Source organism: Branchiostoma floridae, chromosome 16 (genome assembly GCF_000003815.2).
Source record: "Branchiostoma floridae strain S238N-H82 chromosome 16, Bfl_VNyyK, whole genome shotgun sequence".
In the NCBI taxonomy this organism is placed as follows: domain Eukaryota; kingdom Metazoa; phylum Chordata; class Leptocardii; order Amphioxiformes; family Branchiostomatidae; genus Branchiostoma; species Branchiostoma floridae.
The window spans coordinates 18,348,701-18,359,920 of record NC_049994.1 but is presented as its reverse complement, the minus strand read 5'-3'; the positions used below and the strand labels follow the sequence as shown (position 1 = coordinate 18,359,920).

The window sequence follows — 11,220 nt, the reverse complement described above, 5'->3', positions numbered from 1 at the left end:
GAATTGCAATGCAGTAAGTCTTCCCCACCTTAATATGTCTTCAAGAGGTTGTCATCTTCGGCCTTGTCACTTTTACAACAAGTGATGCATAGAACGTCCCCATTTTGTATAGCCTCTACCAGACTCCCGCTTGGCCGAATAGGGAACTTTGGCTAAGTTAGGAATAAAAGTCTAGCAGGAGTTAGTTGGCCTCGGAGTGCAAACTGTACTCCTTGGCCATCTAACTCCTCTGGCATGTTTTCTGTCTTATTTGGCCAATTTTTTTTTTTTCAGCGACATGTGGAGTCTGGTAGAAGCTACATTTTGTACAGGAGAGATGGATGACGAATGTGTTGTTTGTCTTGGTCTTGATTTAGTCAGAGGTTGCTGTACAAGTTGTTCAACATCTGTATAAAAGTAACGTAATTACGTTAGACTACAGCAAGTAAATTTTATTGATGACATCCTCTACAAGGATGACATGTACAGGATGGTGAGCAAGGTGGGCGAGAAAACAAAGTGGGTAAAAAAATATGTACATTGTAGCTCATTTTTTTCAAACTTTAAATTAAAGAATAATATTTTATTTTATTACCAACGTTGTATTCTCATGGTCAGTAATAGTGGGAAAGCTAGTGTTGTGGATGAACAGCTAGTCTAAGAGATGAAATGGCTGAAGCCTTTCATATGCATATTCCACTTTATTACAGGGGCAGTATGTACAAATCCCCTGGTAGAGTACTACTAAGTGGTTTTGTATACCAGAGCTTTGCTGAATTTATAGTCACAAAATTTGAGATATGTTTCTATACAATATATATCACTCACGCACTATCTGGTTTATTGCCTGTTGTTCAGGCGAGCTCGAGGGTTAGCTGTGAAGGCTAAGATATTAATATTCAAATTAATAAACAATCCCCTGTTACCTGTCAGGATAAACACAGATTTCTTAATCTTACCTGGATGTTTGAAAACCACAACTGTCAATCTTATGGGGATTATAATTGGGAACTTGTCTGTTTCTGCCCGTACTTGCAGAAGTTCTGGGTTTTTCCTGTGACGCAGGTGGAATTTTTTTTTCTGCTGGGACTTTCCACACCTCAGTCTTTTGATAGCACTGTAAATACTGAGCTGGGTGTTGTTGCAAGGATAGATGTTACTTATTACCTAATGATATCACCTTTGGTCGCTGTGTCGTGTGACTATCAAGCTTACATGTACATGTTCAATGCGTACACTAAAGGACTGATGGTTGTGTATGCTTCACATTTTTTACCAACAGTTGAGTCTCTTTCCCACAGCTGTGAACCTGACAGGGTAAAGACTTGACTGTTTTTGCCTGTACTGTTACTAGTAGTTTATAATTTTGCCTTATTCTCCCAGCAGTGACTGTTAGTACAGGTGAGAGTTCTGGGGTTTTCCAATGATATTTTTGTGCAGCTGTTGGGACTTTCCATTAAGTCATACCTGAGGGTAAAGGTCACAAATTAAAACGCTGACATGTTACTCTCTAACTTGTAGATACTTTGAACGTTTTTCTTTTGCAGTTTTCTTGATGACTCAGCTCTCCATTGCAAATACCTGATACTAGAAATATAAGTTTCCAAATGTGTTACCACCGTACTTCAGAATTTATTCAAACATGAACTTAGAGCACTTCAAAAACGTCCTGAAGTACATACTACATGATTGTATGCACCCAGTATTTCACACCCTGTATCTGCATGTGAAAATGCCCACCTGGCCAATAAGCCAAACAAGCAGAGCTTCTTTGATCTTCTTCCTTTTTATAACAATTGCCTAATATACATGTACATGTACATTGTAGCAAGGAGAGAATAAACATGATCTGGGCAGCGCTTAATTTTTTAATATAGCCCTGAAACATGATTAGAGCCTGCTGGTTACCTGCCTGCAGTCTGGCTATGAAAAAGTATTTCAAAACCTGTACATATACAAATGTACAATGTTTAACACACTGTAGTTCACATAATCGGACCCTGCCATATGGTCACTCCAAAACATCACCAGGGCTTTTGAAAATTTTGTCACAAAAGCTGCCAAGTGCCCGCCCGAAAACCCCAGAATCCCTCCAGGGCAGCGTAAACAAAACTTTTAATAATTATTGTGACAGTTATAGCTAGACAGCCATTGTGGCATAAGAAGAATAAAATGGTTAACGCTTGTTTGATCTATCAAAGGAATCCCCCACCCCCCATTGCTGAAATGGGGCAAAGCTACAAGCTCAGCTTGCCCGTGTGGAGACGAACCACAAACAATGCAACATCTGATGCAACACTGTGAGCTCAGCCCCAGCTGTTCAGACAGTGATCTGAGGGAGGCCAACGACGTGGCCCGCTGTTGGATTGGGACTTGGAGCGGCAAGATATGATGATGACCCCCCATTCTGTGGAAAAAAAGTTTTACAGTAGTTCAGCATCCAAGTATCAGACCTAAGCTAACAAGTGACCTGCATGTAGGTACCAGTATCAGCAGACATGTCTAAATCTCACCTGGATGTCTGAGACTCTACAGCAGTGAACCTGCCTGGTAGATACTTGTCAGTTTCTCTCTGCATCACTAAGAGTTCTGGAAAAATCTGCCTTTTTTTATACTCGTAGTCGTACTGTACAAACAACAGGTCTGGGATTTTCCGGTGATATTTTTGTGGTGCTGTCGGGACTTTCTATTTGGTCATATCTTGGGATAAAGGTCATCTCACTGTTTACACATTTCAGATATTTACCTGTAAAAACACTGTAAATCTTAGAATATTACTTTATTTTATTGGCGCTGATTTTCTTTGTTACCTCTCTGAATTGATGACACTGAGAATATGCATAATATGTAGTCTACAGAATATTTCAACTGTGAACTTACAACACAAGAAAAACCTAGAATTATACCATCATGGTTAAAGAAGTCCTTGAAATGAATGAATTTACAGTATAGACCAACCTTGTTTTTAAGTCAGACAGTGATAGTTTGTTAGTGGTAAATTTTCAATTTCATTTCACAATTTGCTCTAGATACATGTAATGTGCGAAAAATTGCAAATATGACGCAAATTACTTTTTCTACTTAGAAGTAAGTTTTAACTGATATTTCAGGGTTTACTTAATATTATGAATTCCACCAACGCAGAATGATGAACTTTTATGCTGACTTGACAACTTTTTAATATCAGTCTCAATGTTTGAGCAGTTTCTATTTGCTTTATGAAATAATTGGGACTTTCCATACGGTTCCACCCACACGTACATGCAAGTCAGCAGGCAGTCTCATGACTGTGTGTAAATACAGTTAGGGTTGAAGGTCGATCATCACCTCAAGTGTTTACAGCTTTCACTGTGTCCTGTGAAAGTTGATACTAGGTATGGAGTGATGGAATGTACACAATAACTAACGAGATGTTTCTGGTGCCATGATGTTAAGGATCATTAGAATGTCATATTTGTTGACCTACCAGCAATTGTTTGGACTAGACTACTTGTAGTTTTGGCACTTTATACAGCAGTACTCTGATGCGGTGTGTTTGAGGGGAGTTGCAACATAATTGAAAAACAAGGGGTGAGTAGTACAGTCTCCTGGCTCTCAGGATTCGAACCTGGGACCTCCAGCTCACAAATGCAATACTCTAACCGCTATAGGCTAAAAGGTCCAGACCAGTTACTTAGTAGATTGATCAGTTGGTGGTGCTTGAACCCTGGCTACTCTTAACAATTGATACAAGGATCACACGCTGAACCAATACATATAAGTGACATGAATTAAGTAAAAAAGTGTTAGTTGGCAAGGACTTGGTCCCTTCTCCCATCCCTATTTTTTTACCTCTTGCCTCACTTTTTCTTCAGAATATCCAGCAAAAAAAGGAAGGGGATTTGACTGGCCTCTGTGTTTGTTTTTAATGCTTATGTTATACATTGTTGTGTTTCAGGTCGGCATGTGGTGAGTGCGAGCTTCTCCCCCACCCAACCTCAGCTGCTGCTGCTGGCATTCAGTCTACCTGCTCAGGTCAGTAACCTCTGTTTAACTTTAACCCCTGACCTCTTACCCCAACCCAACCAACCTCTGGCCTTCAGTTTGCCAGCTCAATTCAGTCACCTATTGCCACCTAGCAGTCATACAATGTAGGTGGAATTGCACATAACATAGAGCACAATTCCATTGCCTATAACACCTGTTTGAGGTTTGTTAACAGTGTAAAAACCATTTATTGCATTTTGAATAATATTATTCAAATAACTCCTGGTACTTAAATGATGTTTCAACTTGTCCTCCCCTCCCAGGGCTCCAGTGGGAATGTCCCAGCAACGGTTGCCAGGCGTGGCCTGGTGTGTCTGTGGAACATCACAGAACCCTCCAGGATACAGAAGTAAGGAAACTGTTATGTGTTAATACTCCATAAATCATGATGTTCATTTACTTTGTTAACACAAACATCCAGCTGTCTGTGCTATTATCATGCCTTTCCTTGGTGCTGAACGCCCTTCACACACAGGAAAATACATCTGTTTAATATACATGTAGCATTCACTCACACACACTATTCGGTTTATCTGTCATATATGTTAAATAAAAATTCATCTGTCTGTGCTATGATTAATTGTGCTATTATCATGCCTTACCTTGGTGCTGAACGTCCTTCACACAACAGGCGTCTTTTTAATTATGGAAAAACACTCTAATTCTGGACTCGAGTCCATAACTCCGAAATGCTTTACCCGATCAACTTCATATTTTTATTGAGTACATATCGAAGGGTAATGAATATGCGGAAAGTGTCAATGGGTCTCTAGGGATTAGTCCAATTATACTATAATTATACATAATTATATATAATTTTGGGGCATTATACATAATTATATATAACCCATTTCACCATTATACATAATTATATATAACCCATTACACCATTATACATAATTATATATAACCCATTTCACCATTATATATAACCCATTTCACCATTATACATAATTATATATAACCCATTTCACCATTACACATAATTATATATAATCCTGATGACCATTATACATAATTATAAATAACACTTGTAATCATTATGCATTGTTATATGCACAATTTATGACAATTATACATAATCATACATAGTCCCTATAACCATTATACACATAATTATATATAATTATAGATAATCTTTAATGGTTGTGCAAAAAAACTTTTAAAAGTTAATATTGACACCAAATATTGCTTTCTGATAAAGTTGAGGGAAATCTTATGTCTATTGCACGGAGTGAATTTACGCTTTTAATTCATTTTGCCATGCCTGCATTCGTTTAAAAAAAATACTATATGATACATTATGACAATATATAATTCACTGTAAATACTCAAGGTTGAGAAGTGTATAACGGTTCCTCAGTGTTGTGTGTTTTTTACTTGGACCTTCACAGTCCGACAATTACCGTTAAACGGCCAATCAAACATTATGTCTTCTCTGCAACATGCACTCAATGTTTCCAGCTTTTGATAGGCCGCAAGTCTACATTTATCAAGGATATGTCACAGGTGAACCTATGAGAGCCAAGCACTCACATCACTCACTACAGCGTCCATCCTAAATCTATAGGCGCCAGCTTACATAATTATATATAATTATCTATAATTATCTATAATTATCTATGATTATATATAATTATATATAATTATAGATATTTATAGATAATCCTTAATGGTTTAAGTGTAAAAAACTTTTTTTCTTAATATTTACGCCAAATATTGCTTTCTGATAGAGTTGAGGCAAATTGTCTATTGCACTATTTTGAAGCTAAATGTCGGAAGCAAACACAAACATAGTTGCCAAGGAAAATACGTATGCGCCCATAAAGAATACAAGAACACAGTAATTATTCTTGGGGTGTTGGGAGAGAGGCAAACTTTAAACAAGCAGGTTATATAAAGCATATTTGTGCTCAGTTCACTCTGCAAGGTTAAAGAATCTTTCACGTCAAGATGTATTAGTATGGCAAAATATGTATAGACAAATCGAATCAAATATCACTGCAGATTGGACATCCTGGCCAAATCCTCCAGCGGTGCGGGTAGACGTAAAGTTTAACATTGTTTGGTCAAAGATTTAAATAAGTAAAACTAGGAAGGTCCACATTTTTTATGAAAATGCAGGATGTTTCCGAAGGGGAGTAAAAAAAGAAAATCATCATAAAAGGGAAAAAAATTGTCAAATGTGCAATGCCCAGTGCTTGCAAGATGAAAGCGTTGTATATATTAACTATTTGTCTAAAAAGGAAAAATAAAAAAAAAAACAGATTAAAAAAAACGGACCGGCTCGGGACGCATGACGTCATGGCTCGGCGCATTGGATTTTTGTGTGCCATTATAGTCTCTTGAGGGGAACGTCACTTTAGAGGTGTACCAGCAGAAACAACATATCACGGGGGGAACTAGCGGGTCTGAACAATGGCATGCAGCGGGGTTTTCATCCTGTCCTACATGTATTTCCTTCTCTATGGAACCTCCTTGATTGAACCAGTTAGTTTTCTGGTTGTTTTCTTTGAGTGTAAATGCTGGCATAGTCATTTTATTACTTAGTGTGATTATATCACCTCTCCTTCCCTTTCCCCTTTTGCAGGTGCTATCCAGCAAACAGAAGCAAAACAAGCAAGCACTAAATAAATTTGTAATTTATGTCACCATGGAAGTGAAAAGTTTTTGCAACTGGGTGACAAGTAGTTTATGATCTGAAAATATGCCTTCCAGAAGTGCCAGACTACCCAGTAGTTTTTACAAACTGGGCTTCAACAAATATGTTCCCTTCTGTGGTTAATGCATATTTAATTTTTTAGTAGAAGTACAGAAGCTGGGGCAGTGTCAATTTTTCCATTTTTAGTTTTAGTTTTGACCGTACATTTACTTCAATCAAAGGTGGTCCTGGGTCAACTTACCCTTTCCTTTCCCTCCCATCTTTAAAGAAGCCATGATCTATCTTTTTTGTATCTAGATGCTAACTAGCAACCACAATGCATACACTAATTGGTGATTAGTGTCATTAGAAGAGAAGAATAGTTGTAATTGGGTGAGAAGTAGTTTATGATCTTATGTAATCCCTTACAGAAAACCAAGGAGTTTTTAAACAAAACACCTTGATACCATAAGCATTCAATTTCTGAGCGGACCGACCTAGCCTAAACATTGCAGCAACCATAGGATACATATTTTTTTGATTAGCATGAAAGTTTATTGGAGTTGGTAAATTGCATACTACTTAACTACTACTGTCAGTGAATATTAAGTTACTTAATGACCAACTCTGGTAAGTTAACTTTCTTGAGTTGGAGAACACGTTATTTGTTTCTCATGATAAACTTTAATCTTTACTATATTTAGTAATACATGTAGTTTTTACTCTAAGGACCTTTTTCTTTCCTTTTCTAATGGGCTACCCTAGGCCTGTCGCAAGTGCTAACAGGAGGGGTAGTCCCAAGAAAAAAATACTATATATAGAAGTGGTGTAAAAACTTTAAACAGAAAAGGTCGCAAAAAAACAACGAAAAAACCATGGCCGATTCAACAGCTTAAAAATGACTCCAAAAACTAAAAACTAAGTGTAAGTAGGTATATTTACTTGATACATGATAGCCTATTCTTGGCCTCTTTTGTGCATAATTGCCGCTACTGGGCTAAACAGTTTTCACACATTGGTGTAAAATTTCACACATTGGTGTAAAACTAAAAACATTGTACATGCATCTGTTTTGTTTGCTCTGAGTCCATTGCCTTTTGTGTACTAATTTCCTGGTTTGCTGTTTTCTTCAAGCTGAGGTTTATATGGAGGGTTTATCAAATGTAACCAAGGACGTCCTTGATTTCACCAAGAAAGTCATCAACCTATAACCTTCTCGATATAGCAACCTCCAGCTTGTCCTGGCTTTGTTCATTATCAGGTTCTGTTTTTGTCTGCCAGCAAGTTAAATCGTGCCATGGGTGGTGAGCATACCTGAATGTTTAAATTAAACTTCCTGAATATGTAATGTCTTTTTCAAAGTTCTTGAATCATATATGCACTTATTCAGAATCTATCAAGCAGATGAAATGTAATACCTTCATGCATTAAAATCTTGAAAGTACCTGCTGATCAATAGTATCAAAAAAACTTTTACAGGACTGGAAGTGCTAAAAAAGTTTTTGATGTTTTTGCCAGTACTTTACAAAATCCGTGTCACAGTTTGCCCTGTCATATATATGCAGGTAACGTCATTGACTTGATTCCAAGAAAATTTGATCTGATGTAACAGTGGGGTTCAAGCGCTGCCAAACTGAACACGCCAACGGCTCTGAGCTTTTGGCATTGTGGTATGCACGTTGGATTTGTGATCACTGTGCCGGCCCATGTTTGATCCTGGTGTCGGCATGTTGTTTCTTCTGTTACTTACTCCTTTGATTTGAAATTTTGACCATCATAAGATAAAGACTTGAGTTGCAATGTGATGAAAAAGGCCATGAAGCTGTTATGTTTAATATGAATTAAGGAAACATCAGACAAACGTTTGTTCCAGAGAATATTTCCAGGTTCCAAATCCTGTTAATAAAAATAGGGCCAATACAAGCAAGGAGTATCCTCTTTAACCAATCCTGTAATTATGCGCTACTGTAATGCAGGGTCAAACTAGGTCAGACTCTATGCTGCAGAGGAGTGCGGTTGTGCCCTCCAGTTTCAATATGTAACTTGTGACAACTAATCAGGAGTTTAGTTACAGCCACTCTGTGTTGTATGTATATTGAAGCGACCAAGGTTGTACTATAAAATCACCCAATAAATTCAGCTAAGGCCACAGCAAGTAAATTTTATGGATGACATCCTCTGCAGACTGCAGAAATAGTGCGATAGGGCGAAAAAAGACAAGATGGGTGCATAATAGGCACCATAAAGTTGTGATGACTGTTGTAAAAAGAATTAAAGGGACAAAACATTGTATCAGAGCCAGCAATGCATTCATTCCTGTATTTAAAACATGTACTGGTGTGGTAGAAGTGACACTAGTGTGGTAGACTGCCATCACCAACAAAGTTGGTAACCACACTCAAAGCTTCCATATTGCTGTCACTTTTACAACTATCCAATAAGTTTCGTTTCTACAACTACCGTCCTAGGTACCTCGCAAGTGTCACTTCTACAAGTACAATTATTAGGCCACAACACAATATATTTGCTCATAGTGGTACTGTATCATAATGTTGACCATCCCTGCAGAAGAAAAAAAATCTTGTTTTTTTTCTGAAATCAGGCGAAAATTAATGCGCGCGCAGATGTCATCCATAAAATTTACCTGTTGTGGCCTAACGTAGACTACCAGCCAACAGTCTGGTCCCACACACCGTAGTATTCAAACCAGCGGAGGCAGGATAACACAGAATAGCAAGTATTGGATCGCGGAGCACTCTTCAGTTTTGAAATGTACATAAGCCAGTAGTCTTGAACAGATAAGGAATGGAAGTATGGCGACACACAATTCAGTGTAGCTTTACAAGTCAGCTTACAAACAATATAAAGCATAGCTGGCCATGGTCTGCCTGGAAGTGTGTCTCAATCTGACCCAGATACAACTTGTTGTACAGTCCTACAGAGCCCCAGTCTACACTGGTCTCTTTTGGACTACCAACTATAAATATCACCATACTTGAAGCCAATTATTACTACTACTAGGTATCAAAGCTAGTTGAGATGTGGGGAAGACAGTTACAAGTTGCAAAATATAAGTAGTTCAAACTTGACAGGGGCTGGTCCTTACTGAGAGACAGTTCAAACAATGCCTTCATACAACATAATTCCCTAGCTCTTGTGTGAAAACAAAATGTCTTCCTGTCGTCTGCTGTAATACCAATCCTTTGTCCTTGGTTACAGACGGGTAGAGATCTCCCACTGGGTCTAAGCCATTTATGATGCTGGGAGTATGCGATGAGTCAATTTAGCAACTGGCATCCTGGTAGGAGATAGTCTTTTATGGTCGATTTCCCTGGGAGTAGCTGTTTGGACCTTTGAAGCCTGTAGACCCAAGGACATTTATGTCCTAGTAAGACCCCACAAGTCAGAATGCCCTGTTTACACCAAGGAATATTGAAGCCTAGTCAGATTAGAATTTATCAGCATGATTGCTCAAGCTCAGATTCAAATGGCCTATTAATCTTTTGTGACCGCTTTTCAGGGTGATTTTGTGCAGAGGTGACTCAAAGTTGAAGCCTTTAGTGCATCCTCAAGATTGTTTAATTCAAGTTGATTTTGAGAGTGATTCAAATAAAGCTTAATTGTTTAAATGTTTTAAAACATTGTTGAAGGAAACCAAAAATTTGTACATGGCGCTCCCTCAAGCCAAAAATTTTCTCCTTGGACCAAGGAGGGACACAGTGGCCACTAGTTTTATGGCATGAAAGTTTCTTTTTGATGTGCACAGCTCTCCTTCCTTTGCCAGTATACTGCAGACTCGGGAAGAAGAACTTATAAACTGCAAGGTTCCTTTCATTGAAACAAGGAGGTTTTATCAATGATTTCTCAATGATTAAACCTCCTTGATTCAAATACATCCAAAGTCAGCGATTGTTTTCTAGGATTACAACCCTACTGTTGATACAAATCAGTCTTTTAGATAGAATTTTCACATAAAAAAAAACGGACCTTCAAGCGCGTGGTGTAGTTCGTCAGAACCCCCAACCCCCTACTCTTCAAGCAGAGGTTAGGATTCGGCGGTTTTTCAACGTTTTTTTTTTAGTCGTTTTCGTCAGACTTTCTATTTTGTATTTTATCTTTATCTAAGTTTATGGCCGTGATAGCAAGTTTATGCCCCGTCCGAGACGGGGGAAACTCACTATCACGGCCAACCCCCTTCCACAGCAAACTCACTTCCTCGGGAGGCAGGCTAATACAGATTAGCAAGTACACATAGCCAACGTTGCAAATTGCAGACCAAGCCCCCCCCCCCCCCAAAAAAAAAAAAAACAACCCCACCCCTGGTTCCCAAGACTAGGGGACAAATATGTGGACAAAGGGGGGATTTTTTTTCGGGGAATTTTTTAAATGAAATGACATTTTAATTGGTGGGGCTTTATGCCTACCTTTTTTTTCCAAAGACCTAAAAAAGGTACCTGAAGGCTTGTGGTTTCAAGTTAACACTCCTTGTTGGTCTAGAAGGTTTATATGAGATCATAAACTATTTCTCACCCGGTTGCAACTGTATTTAACTTCTCTATAGTGTCTGTATTACA

General features: G+C 38.3%; 1 protein-coding gene across 1 annotated transcript in view; it reads left to right on the top strand.

Annotated features, from left to right (window-relative positions):
- LOC118403054 (WD repeat-containing protein 60-like) overlaps nt 1-11,220 on the top strand; it is a 61,741-nt gene that overhangs the window by 44,291 nt on the left and 6,230 nt on the right. The window contains exons 2-3 of the mRNA XM_035801491.1: nt 3,917-3,993; nt 4,269-4,354. Coding sequence (XP_035657384.1) covers nt 3,917-3,993; nt 4,269-4,354 — 163 coding nt within the window. The remainder of the gene's footprint in view (nt 1-3,916; nt 3,994-4,268; nt 4,355-11,220) is intronic.